At 41.9% G+C, this 23,680-nt stretch overlaps 1 protein-coding gene across 15 annotated transcripts in view; it reads left to right on the forward strand.

Moving 5' to 3' along the window:
* The window catches only part of ST3GAL3 (ST3 beta-galactoside alpha-2,3-sialyltransferase 3), a 194,032-nt gene that overhangs the window by 101,335 nt on the left and 69,017 nt on the right, over positions 1-23,680 (forward strand). For all 15 annotated transcript variants that reach the window (XM_074599488.1, XM_074599481.1, XM_074599487.1 and 12 more), the window contains one exon: positions 15,630-15,724. In XM_074599488.1, the coding sequence (XP_074455589.1) occupies positions 15,630-15,724 (95 nt within the window). The remainder of the gene's footprint in view (positions 1-15,629; positions 15,725-23,680) is intronic.

The raw sequence follows: 23,680 nt of genomic DNA on the forward strand, positions 1-23,680 counted from the left end.
ACAGGGAAGAAAGGTAGAAGGGGAAAAAACACCGATACAGTCTTTCTGCATAATGTGTTTCTATTTCCATGCATCAGAACAAAAAAGATTGAGTTCTTCATGCATCAGGTCCTATACCTGGGGAACTCCTTGCCAAAGCATGTGACGGCTGCAAAATGTCAGTATGAATTCCAGGGGAGTCTGGACAAACATTTGGAGGAGAGATCCATGGCTGGGAGGGAAAGGAGGGATGCTGATTAGACAAACCACATCAAGCTCAGGAAATCCACTCAGCTGAAAATGTTTGAAAGCTGTGTGAATGTTAGGGAGGAAATATTTTATCTTTTTGCCCTTTTCTTGCTTTACCTTGGACATCCATTTATTGCCATTTTTGGAAAAAAGATTTTGAAATCTGATCTGACCCAGCACAGTCTCACTCACATCCTTAGGTAGAATTTTCCTTACGGCTGGGCAAGCAGGCTGATGAATTCTTAAAAAATAATCCCAAGATAGAAATCAAGCAACACTTTTTTCTTTTTTTTTTTTCCCCTTCCTCAGAGACAACCAATTCTGATACAGGAACTGTAATTACCAAGAAGGCACACATCTCTGATCCCCATGCCTCTGTTCTGGGGCTAGTATTGATGGTTAACGATTGCACAGCTCAGTGCCTCATGATCGCTGCCCTCCGAGTCCAGGCTTTTCATGTGCGTTTCCAGAAATGCCCACAATAGCTTTCAGTGAGTGGTAACAGTAAGCAAAGCAGGCAAAGTTTGTTCAGATTTGTGCTTTGCAGCATTAAGCACACTCTTGATACCAAAAGAAAGTAGTAAGTAGTCATGGAATGAAAGCTCACACTAGATGTTACAGATTCTCCAAAGCTGTGCTGGCCATGGGCAGGTTTAGAAGCAATTTGTTGATGCTGCTGCACATCAGCCTGTTCTTATTTCTACTAGAGCTGCTCTTGTATTTTTACTCCTAATTCCTCTTCGCAGCGTGGGAGATAATAATCCCTGTAACTAGGGATGCCATTTTTCAAAGGTTAGCTGATAAAAATTGACGGGAGTGAGTGGACCTGTTTTGTTGCCTCTAGAGCTTGGTATCACCAGAGGGGCTGTCAATTTGATTCACTTCATCACTGGCCAAGATACTAAAATGAAAACCATTGCTGCAGAGTGTGTATCAGGCTGTTGCAGTGGAAAAATACGCACTGGGAATATTCAGAAGTAACTACTAGAAGATAAGTATGGTAACACGAGTGACCTGATTTGTTCAGAAGACAGGTTACTAAGCAGTTTCTGTTGACTTCAACGAAGTGCTGATTATCTCTGAAAATCTTCAGTCATTCGTAGGCTTAAGTTTAGACAGTGATGTTTACACAGCTTTGACATGAGAATCTGCAGGTTTTATAATTGTGTCACTTGTGAACTTCACTGCCAAGTACGCTGCGATTCAGGAAAAGCAAAATGTCGAACAGAGAGGAAAGGTACAGTTCGGGAGTGCTGAGCATGAGCACTACAGAGGCGGAGAGAGTAACGTGGGACGATACCGTGCTGTTTTCTGCTCCATGGTTGTCTGTTTGGCATCTGTTTGAACACTTGCCCAAAGAACACCCGTAAATACTTGTGGGAAGTTCTCCTTTCAGCCCACAGCATTGCTGTTTTGCTGGCTAATGAAAATCTGCTGCTGCTTTTGTCATTGAGATCAAGGGATACTCGGCTAAAGTCATCCTTCAACATTTCTGTTGAGACAGGGACATTTAAGAGTATCCTGAATTAGATGGGATTGTGGGCTTTAACTTTTTTTTAAACTACTCTAAGTTAATATGGGGAAATTGTTTTTAGAAAAATAACTATTTGGGAAAAAATTGGAAGGGCAGTCAAAATGGTTTCTGCGATTTTATTACAACTTTGAATAATAAATCATTGTTGCTATTATTTTTAAGGAACTTATTTGGTAGCTTGAACCATAGCTTTCTTGTTATTTCTTCTATTGTACTTCAGTACATTCAAAGAAGTGACGAAGTGTTTGTTGATTTATTGCAGGGTAGAGAAGTACTTAAGATGATAAGATATTCGAAATAGATGGTGATTAAGGTTACTCATTGTTTACGTTATGGTCTTCATTTTCTTTTGCCAGTGCATTGCAAGGCTTTCACTTTTTAGGCTGTGAGCTTTCATGACTTTTTCCGGTTTTTCTTACCAAGGTGATTGTTTTGTTAAAAGTAAGATTAAACGAGAACAAAATGACTGCAATTTGTCATTGCGATGGAGAGATTTCTTGCACAGTCACATTGAGCATGTCTGCTTCCAAAATGCCTGGAGCGAAAAGTTTAATACCTTCATGGAATTGGTTTTAAAACTTTCAAGAAGTGGAATGAAAACATGAACACCTTCTCTATGACAGATTTAAATTGTAAGTAATTATTTGTGGAGCACTTGAATACTGTAATGGTTGCGTGAGCCATCTAAGTGGTTAGACAAACATAGGTGGGCAAAGAGAAGAATGAGAAAATAAATCGAGATGATGCTAAAAAAATGCAGTGAATAGACTGAATTCCAGGGTGAGGCGGAGAGTAAGTTTCTTCTTTTGTGGCTCCCTGATGGATCCATGGAGATGCTAGGTTACTTTGTTCCACCCCCTCACTAAGGGTATGGAAGACTCCTGGGCGTGTCGGGATTTCTGTGTCAACCAGGAGTGCTGCGCATTGAAACAACTTAATATTGGGGCGCCTGAGGGGGGTCAGAGGGAGAATATCAATGATAGGAGTGAACTTATTGATGCTCTTTATAAAGGCTGAACGCAGTTCACGCAGTTAAACGTTGCTCCTGGGACAAAAGTAGTGGATCAGCAGTGTTCAGTGCTCTTTGTAATATTCACGAGCGAATACAAATGCCGCTGATGAATATGCCTGAAGCATTTCTTTGGTTTGGAACTTGGGATCACTCAGACCGCATTTTGTCCATTTGCCGCAGCTCCCTTTGATAACAGCCAAAAGATGTGTAACTTCAACTTCCACTGTTAGGTCTTGTTTTCTTTCCCACAGCTGCAGGAAAAGTGCTTTCTTTATCAAGGGTACTGAAAGCGAAGGCATATTTGTGTGGGTTTTTTATCCCCTCATCTTCACCATAACCATTTCCTTTAGTAGCTAATAATATTTAGTATTTATTTCAGTGACTTACATAAATCTCAATTGCATAAACCAGCAGCGTCCTTTTTTCTACTGGCTTTTCTTGTGGGAACTTGTTGAAAGGAACTATCCCATTGAAAAGTTCCTGGTATGAGGAGGACTGTTGTACCGTTCTTCAGATGGTGCAATAAGATTAATTGGGAAGGCCTTTCCACTTTGATTAGTTAATCAGGGATGACATCAATTCCCCCTGAAGATTTGTAGCATTTTGGAGAGCGGGCTTTTAAGAGCTTACCTTGTGCTTCAGGTATCCATCGAGCCTCGGAGCGGAGTCCTTTGAAGTTACGGCTGTAGGTGCTGCTGTTGCTGCACAGTCTGTTACCAGAGGTGTGTTTAACCTGGACTTGGGGATACGAGAGCACAGGACCCTGGTCGCAGGATGCCAGGACGTGTGTGCTGGCTGGAAGGTTAGCTCTTATTTTTTGCACCTGTCTTGCAAACAGGACGGGAGAAGTCAGCATGGTTCATGGTTCTTTTCTTTGTCAGAGTAGTCAAGTGGCACCTCCTGTCTCTTCTTCCTGTCTAATCTCTAACTCGAGCCAGACAATTTCTGCGTGGGATGATGAAGAAACGATGTAGCTGCCTGTGCTGTCTGCTGTTTGCAGCTTTCTCCACTGCACTCATTTGCTCCTTGAGTCAGTAAATCCTTTCGGTTTTGTCAGGTGGCCTCTTACATGGAAACTTTCTTCAGCGTCCAGTCTCTGTGCCTTGTCTCTGGAAGAAGTATGCAGAAAAAGGTTTTACAAGCTCAGTGTCTTACCCTTGTTTTGTTAAAATACTTGTTTATTTTTAAAACCATGGGACCAAAGGAGAGAGGCTTATATTAAACAGTGCTGATACTATCTGGAAGATTTTAATGCATTTTGCTTTACAGATGGCTCTTAGGCTAAGGGCTGGAATTAATAAGGTGACAGAGGAGACGGCGAATTACATGAAACTGGGCACAGGGTCCATGTCTCCCATATCACTAATGTTCTTGTGACAGAGGGACCTGCTGGCAGAGGCACCTGGGGGGAAAACCCCCTCTGAAAACACTCTTTCCACTTGGGATGCATGTTTTGGCCTTTTTTTTTTGTCTAGATTCCCAGTTTGAGCCTGTGAGATGCAAAAAACCTTGGAGGTTTTTGCATCTGGTTTAAGGAAGAAAAAGCCTCTGTCTGAATCTTAAATAGTAATAACTGGCTGCCCCCAGTTTGTCCTGCACTACAATGGGAAGTGTATTGTGCAGCAGAGTAACAGAAACGCATCTGGAGCTTTTCCCATCGGGATTGATATGAATCTCGTTTATCTTCGGCTTTGTAATCTATCTGTAACTGTTTTTCAGTAAGTGGTATTATTCTGATATTAGTGATTTTTATATATTTTTTTATACATTGTACAAGCATACATCAGGGGGCTGTACCTGAGAGATGGCACCTAAAGCTATATTAGCCTATTTCACTTAATAGAGGAAAAAAAGCCTGTTCTCTGGTGGGATGAATTGTACTGCTTTGACTACTAGGCAAGCTTGAAAATCACACAACTGCTTCTTGAACAACTTCCTACAAGAAGGAGCATGCCAAGGTAAATTGTTTAGGCGTTAGGAATTTGTTCAATGGAGAACATTTCCACCCTCGTCGTTTTTTTAGTTAGGATGTCCACCTTCTGAATGGCGCAAACTCTGACATGGATTCCAACCAAAAAAACTTGTCCAATTTCAAAATGTTCAGAGAGGACTCTGCTTGCCCACCATCGCCCATGCTTTCAGTCCCCTCTTGTTTTTGCTGCAGAGTTTGTTCTTGTTTCTAGTTCATATGTCCCTGTTTTCTCAATGAAACTGGAGACTTGATTTGGTATTGTCGTTGCTATGCCAGGTTTTTATGTTAAACTCAGATTGTGATGACTTAAAAAATGCCTTTGAAAATAACTGACAAAAAAATTCTAAGAAACATGACAATGGACTATCTGTGTGATTGTCTTTGAGCATCAATTTATATAGTGTACAAAGCAGCTGAACAATTTACTTCTTGTCTGTGTTTCTTTGCATTTAATTATCTGCCTGTCTTGTGTGCTGTAGGCAACTATTGGTGCAATAGCTTCTACAGACTTTTTTATTCCACTCACTTTTATTGTTTTGCTTTCATTTCCTGTTTGTGTCTGCAGGCAGGCTTGTCCTTTGCATTTTCATTGGGGAGGCTTTCTCTGGAACACCTTAAAGTCACTGTTGGGAGTTGCAGTGATGAGAATTGCAATATTCAGTAATAATGAGGCAGGACAGAAAATGCATGTGGTTTGAAAATAATGGTTTCTTTTTAGTTTTCCTCAGGTTTCTGAGCCTTTATTAGTTACTGAGGTCTCATTTCCAACTATAAGGCTAGGAAAATATTATTTGTTTGGGGTTTTTTAACGTGAAAGCTGAGATTCTCCCAGGAGTGTGATAGGAGGAACTGGGTCCTGGAGAACTTTTTGGAATATTGGACTCCACATAAGAAAAGGAGAAGAGCTGACAATACCTCTGTTAATGCCATGCCATAGTGCGTACTTTGCAGCAGATAAAAAATTTCCATATCATCTTAAGAGGAATTTTTTGTCTAGGTTCTGAAATGGCATCGATCATTCTCGAAGAGTATGAGCCTTGAAAAAATTAAGACTCTTTTCTTTCAGAACAACCCATCTGTTTCAGTAAAGATGCTTGAAACATTGACATTTCTTCTGCCAGCATCCTCACTCTAGTAAGACTTAGGCAGTAAAATTTTGCTCCAAGCACATTTTTGACCTGGATGAGAGCAATATGCCAGAGGTGAAGGAACATCAGGCATTCAGGAACTGAGTAAGTTACAAAGTCCAGTCTCCGGCCTTACGCAGACACCAAATCATGCAACCCCTTTCATAAACTAACAAAGCTTCACCTCACGTAATTTGTTTTGCACTTGCTTGTCTTCCTCAGCTTCCATCACAAACCTGTTTTGAAGCTTACCCGTTTTAAACGTTAGTGACCTTATTTTCATCTTCAGCTGGCTGTATCGCGATCAGGTCATGCTCATTTGTCTTTTGTGCCTATTTGTTTGTTAGCTTCAATAGCTCTTTTCCGTTGATGCTGCATCCCCTGTGCTGTACGTAGACAGAGCAGCCACATCTGTTCTGTGCTTGTGCTTGGCTGTGCTGAACAATATGTGCATTTTTGGTTTAGCTGATGACGGAAGGCTCTTTTTCATCATTGTCCTATTCTCTACATACGTACCAATTTCTTTTCAGCTTTCTTGATGTACGTGCACAAAACCAATATGTGCTGTCTGTTCTAGATGGAAGAATTAAGTATTCCAGGCTCCTTCTGCAGTGGCATTATTACGTGTTATGAAGGCCACTGAAGATTTCACTGTTCCTTTCAATGCTTTCAAATATGAAAATTGCTCTGATACAGTAGGATAACATCAAGATAGATATATACATTAAGTAATGTGTTAGGTGAAAACAAGATTAGAGGTTTTTGAAACAGTGACGTGCAATTTGATGTGCTCTACCGTAAGCTGGGAGCTCAGGAGAGTCAAACGTGCCGATGGTGGCAGGGATGAGCAGTGGGTGGGGAGGATTTCTGGCAATAGCATGGCTGTGGATTAACTTTTCTCTGCAAGGAGAATAAAGAGAATGGTAATATGGCTTTATAAAAGCAAAGTTCAGTCACTGCGTTTTAATAGACCAGTTAATTAGTATCTATGATGAAAGACAATGGGTCGGTGATGGAAACTGTGCCCATGTCATCGTTTCACTGGGGCGGAGTTAACTTTCTTGCTAGCAGCTGGTTTTGGATTCATGATGGCAGTTGGTAGCGCACTGATGGTTTTGGTTGTCAAGGCGTTTTCTGCTCCTCACACCGCCCCGCCAGCAAGTAAGCTGGGGAGGCACAAAAAGTTGGGGGGAGACACAGCCGGGACAGCTGACCCCGACTGACCAAAGGGATATTCCATACTGTGTGATGTCATGCTCAGTATATAAAATGGGGGGAAGAAGAAGGAAGGGGGGTGGGGTGGGGCGCGTTCAGAGCGATGGTGTTTGCCTTCCTAAGTAGCCGTTACATGGGATGGAGCCCTGCTTTCCTGGAGATGGCTGAACACCCACCTGCTGACAGGAAGCAGTGAATCAATTCCTTGTTTTTCTTTGCTTGTGTGCTCGGCTTTTGCTTTACCTATTAAACTGTCTTTATCTCAACCCACAAGTTTTTTCTCACTTTTACTCTTCTGATTCTCTCCCCAGTCTTTACTGGGGGGAGCGAGCGGACGACTGTGTGGTCCTAGTTGCTTTCTGGGGTTAAAGCATGACAGCCCATCATCTGCAGTTTTCTGGAATGCATGCTATATCTTCACCAGAAAAACCAGTTTTTCTGCCTTTTGGGAGTGCAACGTTGCCCAGCAGCAATTAGCCTAGATGACTGCTGTCCTATTCTTTTTCATTAGAAACAGCAATCTCCTTCCTGTCCCGGTGGAATGTGAGCAGGAACGTAATTGTGCTAAACTTTGGCCAGCTGGCAGAGTTGCTGGCTGGTGTCTTCCATGTGAGCCGACTCTTTCTGTTAGGGGGAAGGATTGGACCCTTTTTCCTTCCCTCCTCATCTCATTTTTTATTTGCACGGAAGGCTTTGAAAACTCAGGCAGTAATTACAGTCTGCTTTTGCTCACCTTCATCATGTTTCCAAATACCATGTAATCTCATCTGTTTGGCTCAGTGCTCCCTCAAAAGGCCTTGAACACCCCACCTGGCTTCTGGTAGGAAAAACTATCTGTAATTCAATCTTGCATCTTTGACAATAACACATGAAAAGCAAACTATGACATTGAAATGATGTTAGGAGGCTGGTTTTTAAACTAACATCATTCTACGCTGTCTAGAAGTCAGCTTTTCACCCTTTCATAATTGTGTTTTGGTATTAGAGGGTTTGGTGAGCAATGACAAATTTTGAATGTTGTCTTATATGCTACACCGTGAGGCAGGTCAGGACAAAGTTTCTGCCTTGTCTAAATTTTATAGCTTGGGGTATTTTTGCCCTTTTTTTTTTTTTCCCCCAAAAGGAAGCCAACCTTTAAACCAAGCTTCTTGTTATTTTTATGTGTGCTTGTGTGTTTTTTGTCTGAAGCATTTGGAGAATCTGTAGGAAAGTCTGATGATTTGGTTGGAGCAGGCAATCAGGTTTCTTTTTGTCTTTAATGGTTTCTGTCAAAATTTTCAGTCCCCAGAGTGATTATTTGCGTTATGTAGAGACACTCCAGGTAAGCTCTTCAGGGCACTTTGTTAGACCTCATGCATGTCAGAACATAGCCAGTTAGCAGGAGGTACTGAGCTGATATTAAATCAGTCTTTGATTTTTGTGCCTTGGTGGTGCGTAAGCACAAGATATTAATGACTGCAGAAAGGTTAAACTTTACGTGTCTTCCTGTTTATCACAAAGGTACAGGGTACAAACAGAAAGCAGTCTTGGCAGGCAGCAGGCTCGCAAAATCCATGTGGCTGCTTATCTACGGTTGTGTTTGTACTGAAATTTGATTACCATGTATGAAGGCAAGTATTTCATAATCCCAAGGAGTCTGAGGGGTAGCTCTTGATTCTCAACCACAGCAGACTGTAGCTTCAGTACTTGGTCACCGCCTAGCAACATTATCCCAGTATGAAAATGGTTTTAAAAGTAATAGACCTGTGCAAAGCTTCAAAAGATCATCTATTGAATTTTCCTTCTTAAAAGTAGGCACTGCTATGACTAACCCATGCTTGACAGATGCAAACTTGTTCTTAAAAATAATACTATAAAATCAGAAACTAATGTAGTTGATGCAGGTTCTGTAACCCATGTCCAGGCAACAGATTTCAATGTGTAATAATCCCAAGCATGAGAAACCTTTTACTAATGTTTAAGTTTCCTTTGCTGCGTTTTAAGCCCAGGGCTACTACTTCTATTTACTAGGGATATGGAGATATTACCTTTCTCTTTTGCAACAGCCTCGTAATTTTTAACGGTTTATCATGCCCACCTTCAATTTTCTCTTCTCTAGACTAAACAAATTAATTTCTTTCTAGCTTACCTCAGAGATCATGTTTTCTAGACCTTAGATCTTTTTCACAGCTCTCCTACAGCCTTTTTCCAGTTTGTTCATGATTTTTGCGTGAGGCCCATGGTCCTTGAGCTGATGCTTTCTGATCCTGAATAAAGTGGGGTACTTAACAGGTTTTACAGCTGTGATACTTATATTTTTCAGTCATGATAGGATGTTTATCTTTTCTGCAATGGTGTGACAACGTTCTGTGTATGAACCACAGTGCATAGAGGCCCTTTCAGATATGTTGGAGCAGCTGGTTTGGCTCTAAATAGAGCAGTGAGCAGGCAATGGGAAAATGCCTGCACCGAGGAGTTTAAACAACCTACGAGGTGATGGAGAGCAAAGAGGGCGAGAGGACTGATGATGCTCCAGATGCTTTCTTCTTGCAGAGCTGCGAGGGAACAACCGATTACACCAGCTCAGTAATGGAAAAATCCAAATGCTAGAGTTATTAGAAAAGGGCAGAGAACAAAGCAAAGTGGTGTTGTACCACTGCATAATTCAGTGGCGTCTGTATAGAGAATGGCCAAATAGTTGAGGACTTTTCAGCCCGAAAGGGGCAACTGTAGATACTCGGGGTCTGTAGGCATGAATAGCATGGGAGAAGATGGATAGGGATCAGTGGCTCACTCTGTCTTCCAAAAGAGGAACTAGGGGTCTCTAATGGCAGTGGTCTGGTGCACTGACCCAGCGTTGCCATTCTTCAGTACGAAGTTATCTTTACTGTATTGTCTGATTTTCTTTTAGACCATTTCTGCAGTTTGTTAAGATCAACTTAATTTTTGGCCTGATCTCTACTACTAAAGATTTTCTTCTTGCAGCCATCCATTTTTTTTGGCTCTCTTTGCTGATTTAAGGAAAGAAGTATGTCGGTTGTAGGATGGGGTTAATCCTTATTAATATGGTTTCTTAAATTTTTCAGCTGCTTGAGGAATCTTTGAGCTGCTTGGAATTTTGACAGAGGATTAATGTCAATAAGAGATGTGAAATCAGGACATCACAAGCCTCCTCCTTCCCTATGCTATCATACCATGCTGCTCCCCAGAGAGGGAGACAGGGGAGAGGACATACATCTAGGTCTCACTAGGGAGAAAGAAAAAGGTTAGTTTAGATTTTCTCTCCGTATTTTTATAAATGCCTCTATCAGAGCAAATTATTCAGTGCTAGAGTGCTTTGGTTTGTATTTTGGCCATTTTATTAATAAAATTGGTAGATGTGCTTTCTGTTTAACCACGGGTGCTTTTGAGCATAAGCAAACAAAAGAGAGAGTAGAAGTCATGCTGGGAAAAAAAAAGTCATTGTTTCATGTGTGTGTTTTTTTGCAGTTTTGTCTTTTTAAAAAAGAAGGTTGTTCCTGCCCTTGTACAAGTGCAATGTGCAGGTTATGTATAACATGAGGTTCTAGCACCATTTTGGTTTTTTCCTTCAGCTTCCAGTTTTTCTTTGCTGCCGGTTCTCCCTGACTAAAGAAGAAACAAAAGGGCAGGACGGCTTATAGGAGGACCGAATAAAAAAAGGAAGTAAATATCTGAGAAATAAGCCCCTAGTGGAGCCTAGTGGCTGCCCATCTGCCTTTCCTTAGTGTCATGATTTCTAGAAATGTGGTGCCATCTTCTCCTCTACTCTTTCCAGGGACTTGGCCTTGTCTTGCTCCCTCCTTGTTCTAGACAAAGACTATCAGTCAGTTTATTTTATTTTGTCTCTGGTCTAGCTTATTCCCTTCTACACATGTATGTATTAATTGTCTTGAAAGCAGCAGGTAGGAGTAGGGAGCCAATTCTAGTCAAGATTAAATATCTGAAGTTGTTCAATAGCTGCTTTGATAGAGGCGGTGCTGGTCTAGGATTCGCGCAATGCTTTGGGAAGTTAACGCTGCTGATGTTGATTGAACACCGCAGCACACATCAAGGAGGAGTAGCTGTGAATGGATCTGTGTATCAAGGACAGAATGGAAATGGTCGGAAAACTTGGCTGGGGAGCTTCTAGCAGGGTAGTTCAGCCCTCCGCATGGAAATGGTTTTGGGTCACAACTCTTCTTACTTGTCAGGGAAAAAATAACTGGAAATGTTATTTTTTTTGTGGCGTAAGCTGTGATCTCCTAGGCACAAATATATATCACACTTTCTTGTGTATGTAGATTCTGGTTTAAGAGCAGTTTCCTGGCAGTGCACTTTTGCTGTGAGCAGTGATAAATTGTGTCAGAGATTTTCCTAATGCCTTTGTATAAGGAATGCAAATGAGAGCTGGGAGAGATTTGGACTGTACCTCATAATTATCATATCCAGCATTTCATAGAATCATTTAGGTTGGAAAAGATCTTTAAGATCATTGAGTCCAGATTTTGTCTATTTAGATGTCATTTGCTCTTTTATTGGGGTATGTCATTCAAAGTAGTGATTTTTAGATGCTTGGCATTTCTCTCCGAAATCATGCAGGTGCCACAGGCACCCAAATTTCTCACCTTTTCATGGCTGTCATGTGCTATGAGGTTGCATTATGTCTGTTCTGGAGTTTGAGGTGGGGTAGATAGGAGGTGGTTAAAAATCAAATTTGAAAAATCAAAACTTTCGCTTTACGTGCTGTTTGCCCCTAGAGCACAAGCTCTTCTGGAGCTGTGGTTGTTAGTGAAGCTCACCTGCCTTTGGGCAGCAGCAGCCGACCACTCGTGTAAAATGCAGCATCCCGTATGTAAGCTGCTCAGTAGATACAGAATTTAGCATCATTTAGAAACATTTACTTTTTCTGTTTGACAAACTCCCACGCATTCCTTGGAATGTATTTTAGGTGCTCTGCAGAGAGCATTCCCATGGCCTGTTTAAGGCATATCCTGATATTTCCTGAAGGGTCCTAGAACATGCCAGACGCGCTTCAGAGCCGAGACAGAACAGCCACGCTCCTGGAGAGGTCTGGCAGACAGCGTTTCCCTGTCACTGCTGGACATCGGTTCTGGCCTGCTCTAATTTATTGAGGTGGCAAAGTGCTTTTCTTAGATCATGAGCTTACAGCATTCATGATTTCTTAATATTTCCAAAATGGAATTACCTTCAAGATTTATGGGAGCTAAATATCCTCAAATTTGCCCTTTTTTTTTCCCCCTTATGGATATAATATTTCCCCCCAAACTGTTCCTCCCTGCTCTTTAAATGAAGCAAAAGTATGAGTTGAAAGTCAGTTTCCTTGTCTCTGTGTACAATATTGTTAAATATTACCAAATAATAGTAGGTGGTCTAAGGCTATTGTGTTCTTTGCTAGAAAAATCCTGAAGCTTCTTGTAGCAAGTACAATAACAAGGACAATGGTCACTTCACCCTTCTCTTCGGGCATCACTTTGTTCACAAGTGGGACACCATAGAGCATCAGATGAGTCCTGCTAGCGCTTCAGCTGCTTTTTGGAACTCCCTTTGGGGCCCCAGGAGGATCTGACCTTCCTCCTGGTTTTGCCAGGCACCTCGTAAGGGGCAATCTGCATTAGGGACAGATGCTCAATACTCCGTGTCAGACTACTGTCTTTTCCTGGTGTATGACTTGCAAATGGACCAGTTAATTGCATCTATAAATAATACCAACTTCTGAGTTAGGCCTGATCCTGCAGCCTGTACCTTCTTTTTCGTGCAGTGCTCTTAACCGGCTAAGTTTTTTATTTACTCTGCACTACTTTATAGCATTATTGTAGGGAATCCTGTTGGTCCTGATCTGGGGCCCCCAACATAAGAAGGACATAGACCTGTTGGACTGAGTCCAGCGGAGGGCCACAAAGATGATGAGAGGGCTGGAGCCCCTCTGCTATGAGGAGAGGCTGAGAGAGTTGGGGTTGTTCAGCCTGGAGAAGAGAAGGCTCCAGGGAGACCTTATAGCCCCTTCCAGTACCTAAAGGGGGCCTATAGGAGTGATGGGGAGGGACTCTTTATCAGGGAGTGGAGCGATAGGACGAGGGGTAATGGTTTTAAACTAAAAGAGGGGAAATTTAGGTTAGATATTAGGAAGAAATTCTTTACTGTGAGGGTGGTGAGGCACTGGAACAGGTTGCCCAGGGAAGCTGTGGATGCCCCATCCCTGGAAGTGTCCAAGGCCAGGCTGGATGGGGCTTTGAGCAGCCTGGTCTAGTGGGAGGTGTCCCTGCCCGTGTCAGGGGGGTTGGAACTGGATGATCTTTAAGGTCCCTTCCAAATCTAACCATTCTACGATTCCTGAGAGGAGAATAAAACCTGCTCATATATGCATTTTCTGAAGCATCGAAGATTTTCCTGAAGGTTGCATGCTATGGTGGCAACCAGAGTAGCTGGTGAGCTAACAAACCAGGTCACCTACAAACCAGCCCAAAGGTGCTGGTGACGCCCAGACAATGCCATCATCCTTTACTGTGGCTGCTGCCTGGGGAGAATGGGGACCATTCTGTGGGACCTGACTTCTGCTGTTAGTTCAAGGGGTGTCTGTAAGAAAGAGCTGCGAACATCGGTGCCATTAAGACTATACAAGCTTATACACTGTATGAGAAGCCTGCAAAGATTTCTTCTATTGATGTTGGAAGGAAGTAGAGGTAACTCCTTGGAGACCCACCAGTGTAACATAATATTACATTTGAGAGCACCAACATGCTTGAAAAAACATTGAACTAATTTGTCAGGTTATTGAAGCTTTTAGGATATTTTCGGAGTATTATTGTATCCTGTTCTTTTTCTTTTTTAAAAAAATAGCCCTGTGGTTTTTTGTTTTTTATTTAAGACCTTCAGAAGCCCTAAGATACCTAACACATCTTCTGCACCTTTTCCCAGATAAAGTTATATAGATCCTTTTGTATCCTCAGCTCTGGAAAAACATTCCTTTCCTTCTAGATCAGCCATGTAATCTGTGCATCCTGCTTTTATGGTTATAGATGATCTGACTAAAGATTGCATGAGTGGATGTGAAGCGGTGGTATGCATGGGTGAGTTGGAGTCTTCTGTTCTTGTTTTGTTAGATGCTCTTGGTCTCTCTCTTCCCCCTTCCCAGAGATTTCTGCAACCTCCGATTTACTGGGGCATCTGTGATAGGACTGTACTTTGAGCAGTTTATAATTCAGAATTCATTCCATCCTTTCCTCACCGTGCTGCTATCTGAAATTGTTGCTCTCTACCTGGCTGTGGCACAGCGTAGATGAGTTTATCTTAAATCAGGTAGTTCAAGTCCAAAAGTTTCTGATTGCAGTAGCGTGGAGTTGCATGGTGCGTGCAAAATCAGCCTGAAGGGAGGGTTAAACTGGTGTGTTGCATCTATCCCACTGCCAGTCCCCAGGTTAGCCAGGCCATATCTATTTCAGATACGTGTATGTTGCACTTGCAGTATGGCTGTAGTGGAGATGTACTCTCTGACTCTGAACTTGCAGTACATTCCTTTCCTCGTTTCTATAGCATAGTGGGATTGATTTTGATTCAGAACATCCCTGCTACCATCTTGATATGATTGAATGAACGGATTTCTAATAGTACTAGCCGTGATCTTTATACTCAGAAATGGTCTCGTATGAAAATTAATATTTCGGTAGTTTCTTTTCCTAATTGTTTCCTTCCACTGTACTAATTGTTTCTAGAAGAGACAATCTTTTAGTAGCTGCTGTGTTTGTCTGTTGAGGGTATAATTAGGATAATGTATTCCCATAATGACATGGTTAAGAAGGACTAGTTCTCTCTTTTGTAAATGAGTTTGGATAGATCACAACTGTTTGGTTTGGCAAGGACCTCTCTTGAATCATTTATGTGTTAGTGAATGCAGAATAAAACACCTACATCTGTACTGAATTTCCATTCTCTGTAAGCTAAGTGCTGCTTCGTGGTCTCCTGAACTGTTTCCTTTCCTGCCCGTGTTATGATAGCTGCTGTGTATGGGCATATGAGCGAGGCAGAAGCAGCCGTGAGAGCAGATAACCCCAGCCTTGCTCTCCACATGCATTTGCCCAGTGCATTCATACCTGCCCGGCGCAGCAGTCTTATATGTAATGGACAATATAAAGGCAACTCTGCACCCCTTCCTCGCACGCATACATAGACAGCACATAAATTGGCTTGTGCTTACAAAGCTGGAAGTAAAGCTGCCTAAACTCTGGTTGCAATTTACAACTTATTGTAGCTAAATTAGTAGCCAAACAATAGTGTGGAAGTTCTAAATTGCTGAGTGGAAGTGATTGCCAGGCTCACAACTTTAGTGGTTTGGCACCTCGTGGTACAATTTGGTCCTCATGGCACTAATTCTGACAGACTTGTACCACTGCTGGCACCTTTGGGTAAAAGGAAAATCTTCTACGTTGCTGTATTGCCAGTGAGAATGTAGAATCAGCACTTAAGTATGATTTCTCTCAACCTCCCTACAAAAATTTATCCTTCCTAGTTCAGGAGTTAATTTCTCTCTCATTTTCGTTTTCTCAGGTTCTCGAAGCCGGCACCAATGTTCTTGGATGATTCCTTCAGGAAATGGGCACGTATCAGGGACTTTGTACCCCCCTTTGGAATTAAAGGACAAGGTATGAGAAAATTGTACAGCTGTTGGAAAAGAAGGTCATTCTGCAGGTGCTTGACACATCTTGTTTTTCTGTACTGAAAGCTCAGGTGTTCCCTTGGGCTCAACTTTTTTCCTGTTCTAGAGGAACATTGTACTTGCAGCTCTCAAGCTCAAAAGGGTTTTCACAGCTGGAACGTGGACCTCAGAGGCTTGTCTTAGGGAGGATGGTTTAGCACATGGTGGGAGTCAGTGCAACAATGGCAATTTAAATGTGCCATCATTGTGGAAGAAGCATTTTGACTGCTGTAGCATCTTGGCTGACAGCGGCAGAGAGAGTCCAAACTGATTTAAAGTACCTTTAAGTTGGTAATTCTCTAAAGAATAGGAAGGACTCCACTTTCTGAGTTTTGGAGCCTTAGAGTTGACCACTGATACAAATTTTTTGGTTGTATAACTGTTTTATAGTTGTGCTATTTGTGGGCTTTTATAACTAATAGGAAAAATTAGTTCAGATGCTTTGGTGACGATTTGTAATATGCCTTGTCCTCCAGCTTGAGTGTGGCAGCAGAGGCTGTGTCTCAGATATACTGTGGGAGAGCAAAGAGTGGTGCTGGTGGTGATGAGCTGGGAGCCAGTAGCCCACCCAGCAAGTGGTATATTTTGCGGGTGACACAAGCTTCTTGCTATCCTGCGTGTGCCACCAAAGGCCTCTCTGGGTGAGTAGTGGTGGAGCAGAAGGGTTGTGGTCATAGCAGTGATTTGCTGCAGACTTCCTGAAGTCTGATGTATTTATTAGGAAGTGCTTGTAGCATTGCATCAACTTCCAAGATTATTTTTTTCCACCGACAAACTCAAGACTACAGATGGCCCTCAGAGGAATTGAAATACCTGGTAGAGAAAGGGCTGCAGCCACAATAGGCTTGGGTCTGTCCCTCTCCCTGGAAGCAGATGTGGTAGTTGTCAGAACAATCCCTGATCAAATCAAAGGCTCTACTGACAAATTTCTTTTGGCTTGCATCAATTCCCTTCTTTGTTTTGTATATGTCCATTCCTTGTCCAGTTGGTCTTTTGCAGCTCAATAGGCAACTAATTACTGTCCTCTAAATCAGCCAGCAGAGTTTGCAGCAAAGAAATAACAGTGGCAGCACAAGTGGAAGGCTGCGTTGAGCGCAGGAGGGCTTGTCCCCTTCTAACAGGCACACAAGGTGTACAAAGCTAGGGCAAGCTGCCTGACCAACGTGGAGGTGGGATTTGCAATTACACATGATGTCAGCTAGACCTAATAAAAATCATTCCGTTAAACTGAATCCAAATGGAGAAATTCACCAAAAGGGGATGACGGAACGGCTCTGGCAGCCTTCTCCCTGGGTTTGTTGCCAGCTTGTATCACCACTGCAATGTTATGTAAATCTGGTGTTTTATATTGGATTTCCTCAGTTAAAAAGAGAAATGAGAAATTGCCATTATTTAAATGGCTGTGAGCTGAAGCCATGGGACGGAAACCGTTGAATGGGTTATTTTTTTAATGCCCTCCTGGGACTGAATTTTGTGCCAAGTTTCAGTCTGGAGCAAGTTCTGTGTGTGGGAGGGTTGAATTATAAATCTCTGTAGCCCAGGATTTCTAATGGCCGTGCTGACAGGCTGTGAGTCCTAGCGATGCGAATGGCGCCCTTTCATGTTACACATCACTTGGAATTCTTGCATCAGTCTTTTCTGTCTGTCCCATGGGATGCATTCTGGCTCAGCTGAGTGATTGGATGATGGGATCAGCACCTCATTAGGCCTTTCAGTCAGGGCAATCTAATGATATCCAAACAACTGACCCAGGCAGGCAGCGTGGAGCGCAGTCACGTGCTGCTGCAAGATGAAGACTATCAGAGCTGGGATGTTCATGGGAAAAAGAGTAGTCGGGGCGGCTGAGAAAGTGTAGAGAGACGTGCCTGTGTTGAAACAGATGGGGCAGGAGTTTTGCTCTGTGCGTTAGGGAAGCCCTGTGACACCATCAGCTGGGATTTCTGACGTGCATCACACTGGGAAGGGCAGTCAGTGTTTACCGACTGTAGCTGGGTTGGTAATGGGAAGATTTTGCTGAGAACTCGGTGAATATCATCCGGCGTTCTCAAGTCACTGTGATCTAAGTCCAAGTGCAAAATGGATTTTTTTTTGTGTGTGTGAAATATAGCTACAGGATGAGCTCGCTTTCAGTAATGCTGCATGTTCCAAGAAACTTCTAGAAACTAATCTGTGGTAGCTTGAAAGTACTTAAGTTATGAAATTGAGAGATTCCTAGCAACTTGGAGGCTCATCGACCATTTCTGCTTTCTCTTGGTAAAGTTTCTCTCTATGCTTCAGACACTTAGCTAAGTTTTTCTTTGCTTTGTCTCTGAAAAGAACTGAAAGAAGTCCTTTTTCACTCATCACTTGGTGTTTACTAGTCCAAGAAAGAACAATTCCAAGATTGCAAGAACAAGTCTTGCAAACTTTAGGGAAAAGCAGCTTTTGAGGAGCACTAATTTGGAATAACACGTCTCTATACAGTACATGTAAAAGAGTAGAAATGGCTCAGAAATTTTCAGAGCAGGACTACCGCTCTTTAAAGGTGATCATATCAAGGAGAAGGCAGTATGTTGATCATTTTGACACAGTTCATCAGGGATCTTCATTTTCTTCAAAAAGAATCTGATTTTAAAGACAGTTCTTCCATCTCCAGATGCTAAAAAGTACTCAGTATAACAAGAGAGCTTAATAGTGTTTCTTCATGAAAGAATGCTCGCTGCTTTTCTCCATTTTCTGATGTGGCCGTTAGCCCATGCAGGGGGTTTTGTGACCAAAGTGCTCCACTGTCCCCAAGAGCATTTTCGTGTAGAAAGCCTCAAGGTGAATATGATTCTGAACGTGAAAGTTTTTAGACTTTGCCCCAGATGATGCTGGTTCTGAAATGGAATATTGCAGTGGAAATAATGCACATCTCGTGTCGGATTGGGAACTGCTGCTATCGTTAGTTAACCACCTTAGTGATTGCTTGTCTGCTCAAAGAAAGCAGCACAGGAATAAGCAGGTGGTGACCCTACTGCTTTATGGACAGGACTTTCTGGGATGAGGCACACGGTAGGAAGTCGTGTACAAACCCTTTTTGAACAATGGTCTCTGAGTATCCTCTACAAGGTATTAGGAATAGATGAGGAGGAATTTATAATGTTGTACCTTTTTCTTAAACTGCCTTAACTAGGCAGAGTATTAGTACATGTTGTACTGGTTGACTCTGCCTGCCTCTTTTCACCAAAGATCTGGACCAAGGATCCAGATTACTAATTACTTGATCCCAGTCTCCAGCAATGTGGGACAGAAGCGGAGCTGAGAACCGTCAGGAGTGGTGGAGCTGATACAGCAGATTGAAGGTGTCAGTGCTTTCATCACCGATGTCTGTAGCCCTTTGTGGGAGTTCTTGCTTTCTCTGTGTGCAGAAAATAGGTAAAGAAATAGATATGTCATATTTCTGAAAAGACATGAGTGTATTTGCTCACAGGTTTTCATACTGCAGAGGTTCTCTACAAGTATCTAGTTTAGTCTTCTGTGCAACAGTGGCTCTAGGTTTCACCCGGTGACTTCTGCATCTGGCTATGAACGCATGAGGTTATCTTTCAGAAATCTAAATGAAGATTTTCTAAATGATGAAGAATAACCATGTTGTCAAATAGGCCGGTATCATATTTGAGTGCATTTACTTTAAAAACTCAGACTGCCAGTGCCACGTTGAGCTTTGTTGTCTCCCTCTGTGTGACTTGACCGACTCTAGAAATGGGATGTGCCAATGTGAGTGCTTGGAAATGACGACTCCATCTCTATTAATAAAATGGCTGACCTCTGGTCCTGAAGGCAGTTGAGCTCATTGTTCAAACAGGTTAACTCCCTGCCCCGCGCCCCCCCCCCCCCCCAAAGAGGATGGCTATATCCAGGCTTCCTATCAAGAAAGGTCACTAGCCTGTATTAGCCTGTGACCTTATGAATGCGTGAGAATTATAGGGGAGGATATTTGTTGGCCCTGGTGAAAACCATCGGGGAACTTTAATAGGATGGACTCGAGTAGGACAGCGTGCCTGCTGCTGATCTGTTTATTAGTGTGTGTATATAGCCAAAGTGGGGGGTGTCATTCAGGAACACAATGAAATTAGTCAACCTTAAGAGTTGTTGAGAAGATCAAACTATAACAAGAAGTTGGAACTCTAAAAGCTGCAAATGTCAAGATGTCCTGTGGGGACAGCTCAGGCTGTCAAGCACCCTCCTGTGTCCCAGGCTATTGTTTTGGCATTAACTGGGATGTTGGAGTGCCTCCCACATTTCACCATTTGCGAGGGTCTAATTTGCTTCTAGGAATTCTTCTTTCCCAGCACCCACCAAGCCTGCTTTTTGCAGCTTTTTCAGTGAAGAGCAAGGAGAGTGCGGCAATCTCAGCCTCTTAATTGATTTACATGGAGATTTTTTAGTTGAAATTGAAATGTCATCTTTTGTATTTGCACCCTTTCCTAGCAGTGCTTCTATCAGTGTAACTTACAGAGGTATGAATGTGCATGTGCTGCCCATATTGCTGCAGAGATCCTCTAGCATGTGCACTGCTTTCAGGGTTAAATTCATTAATGAATAAGCAATGGAAAAATTGTTTATAGTGTTAGTGAGATTATTAATCCCAGAGGGCCTCCTCCCCAAATTTACCTCTGTAGCTAAAGCAAAAGGAAGGAGTTATTTGGAGAAGGGCAACAAACAGGACTGGAGAAATACCTGACTATTAATAGAATTTCTCAGTACATGTGGCTTAAAGAATATAAAAGGCTTTCATAAGAAAGAGTAGATAGTATCTGGCATCCTCTCTGTGTAATGAGGACGGGAGAGTTGCTGCAGTTTTTTTTGAACTTAAGCGAGAACACATGGCACAGCATACACTAAAAAAACTAAACAAACATGATCCATGTAATAGCTCTTCCATGCATTTAGTCAGTAATTGTGTCATTGCTTAGCAGTAATTATAGGTCTTCACTTCTACCTTTGTTCCTGCTGGATTGTTTTAAGCAGAGAGGCTGTTTTGTTGCCCTGAATCAGTTTGTCTTTGAAGGCGATATTTATTTCTTAGGGAGTGAATGTCAAGACGTTCACCATCTCAGAATTTGCCTCCCGCCAGGAATTTAGGAAACAATTTCTCCCCCATGGTGATAAGAGAATATTAAGAATATCTTTGAAGTACTACAATTTTATCAAATATAGTGTGTAGTACTGGCCAGGAGACTTTGTATTTTCATCTGGTGCAAGAGGGGCATCTGGAATTGGTGACACATTTGGTGACAAAGAAATCATGTCTTTGCCCAGAGCACCAACGCTAATAAATGTATTGTGCAATGGTTAATTGTTCTCGTACTCAGTTTTATTTGGATGTTTTCTTTTGTGTTAGTGCTTCTGGGAAGAACCATGGTTCAGTGCTGCTTAGCAGTGATTTCATTAGTCTCATGGGGGAGAGGTCATTCATCTTCAGTGAAAATGTTGAGTTTTCGGGCGTGCAAAAGTTGGCATATCGACATGTTATCGGGAGAAAATCTCTTTTCATGCGTGTTCTTTTCTTGCATAGCTTTTTCTTCCACATCAGCTTTCTTGGCATGAGCAATACTTTATCTCTGAGAAAACATATTCACTTGGACATCACAATTGAAATTTACAGCTGACCCAAAGAAAAATTATCAGAAAAGTAGGTCTTTTCCAACCTACTCTTCCAGCTCTTTATAGAGGTGGGAGTATCACATGCAAACACCTTCTCTATGTTTAACTGGATCTGCTTGATAATGAGGTGCCTCTTTTCTGCTTTAATTCTCTAGCCTTGTCTTTATGTTGTTAGCTGTACTCTTGTTGTACGGATGATTTTCCTACTGTGAGCATTTTTTTGTTCTTCATGTGTTCTTCCTTAACAAATAAGCCAGAAGCACAAGCATCTGTAGCTGTTAGTTCTGTTCAGAGTAGGAGGGATTAACACAAAATTGTTGTTTCTTCTTGAGTTTGAGGCAGATTTCTGAACAAGTTTCCACTAGAATTTTACATTTGACCAAAATTGGTAATAGTTGTCATTATCACATGGGAATATATCTATAAAAATGTTGCTGTTTCCCCAGGGAATCTAGCTGATTTTATAGCCTCAAGAAACTAAATGAGAGGTTTGGAGGGGAAAAAAATGTAAAAGTTTCAGAAGAGGTAGAGGATTGGCTTTTCATTTCTGAATAAAGCCTCTGAAGGGAAGTTGTATCGTGAATTTTGTAGTTAATCAATTCTCACTCTTGAGCTCTCTTGATGAAAGTACAACCCTCCAGGGCAGTCCCTTCTTTCAATCACAATTGATGCTTTGCTCTTGAATATGCTTAAAGAATAGTCTTTCTCCCCACCCACTGAGAAGGGAAAGGTGTCCCAAGTTTGCGGTTAATTGGGTGGCTCCATATTGGAGTTCTTCCCAGAACTGTTGAAGGGCAATTGAGACATCATGTTATTCCTGTCTTTTACCTCCTAGAGGGAAGCGCAGGTCTTCGCTGGCTGTTGTGTTTTGAAGTGACACATCTTAATGCTTCTGCAAGGGTCAGGAGAATTGGAAATCAGTGTAGTATTTACTGAGTTTTTTGGCCTTGAAGACATTGCCTGGCCACCTGTGAAAGGGCATCAAAAATGCAGAACAAAGGGAACGACAAATGCAGCCCTCTAGAACAAGTGCATTTATTTCCTTGCTTGTCTTTGGACAGCAAATTGTGAATCTTTCAAGGTCCATTTTCATTTAGCGTGAATTAGCCTGTTTCTACAGGCTGCATTGCTTCCTGTGCTTCAGGCTTGAGTTTGGATCAAAATAGTTAATGCATGGTTATTGCAAAATGTTGCCCGTTTTTTGGCATAATTGTTTTTTAAATCAATGTTCCAACTTCCCAAGCCCTGGGATTATGTTGGGAACTAAGCTTGTATTCTGAAAAAACAAACTCTTGGTTGTGAAGAAAAGATTTTTTTAAAAAAATCCCTGAAGGCTCCAAAACTACGATGTAAATCAAGAGTCCAAATGTTATGTATTTTATTTATATCTTGTTATAAAAAAAAGGCCTTGAGGGCTTTCTGGAGCTTACATTTAACGCATGCCAGGTTTTCCTAAAATTGTTATGGAGGTACCATGCGTTTTCAGCCTTTCTTTTTTTTTTCTTTTGTTTTGTGTTTTGTATCTATGCAACATTATATGCATGTTGTCTTAATACCATGAAAAATCAGGAATGGAAGTGTTGTGATATTGGAAGCAGTTCTAAATCCTGCTGTTAGTAAGGTGTATCTCAAGTAAACCACCTAGGCTGGCAGAGCTAATGACCTGAAGAAACCATTTGCTTGTTTTCACTCACAAGAGCTGATGTGGGGACAGATTCCTGCAGTTTCTAGTTAACTGTCTGTGAGAGCCAGTTTGTGTGTTTGCAATTTGCTGCTAGGTTCTGGAAGTCTTTGTAGCTTCTTTTCTCCTGCATAGACCTCATAAAGTTAGCTGATCAACAAAACGAAGTGACGCAGGAAATTTCAAACTCATTTTGGTATCTGTTGTGCTCACTGGATTCACAGCTTCACTAAAATACAAATAACATCTGTCTGCAGCTGGACATGGTGTTTCTGGGAGAGAGCTGGAGGACGGAATATGTGGTGGGACCTCGGTCCGTGGCCTTGTGCTGGGCACCAAGGTGGCAAATCCTTCTGTAAAATCTCACTTCTCAGCTCCTGTATGGAGCAAGATCTTAAGGAAAAAAATGCTGAAGAAGGAACTTTGTACAGAGCTGAACTTTTCGGGAAGTGTAAAAAAAATAATAAAAGCATGCACTGGGTTTGTGCTCTCACAGCTTGTTTGTAAATATTGTGACTTGTTTAATCTATAGCATTGATAGTGTTTAGCTTACTCTCCTCCCGAAGCTGACACACACGTGTCATTCTGTTATTG

Source organism: Larus michahellis, chromosome 8 (genome assembly GCF_964199755.1).
Source record: "Larus michahellis chromosome 8, bLarMic1.1, whole genome shotgun sequence".
Taxonomy (NCBI): Eukaryota; Metazoa; Chordata; class Aves; order Charadriiformes; family Laridae; genus Larus; species Larus michahellis.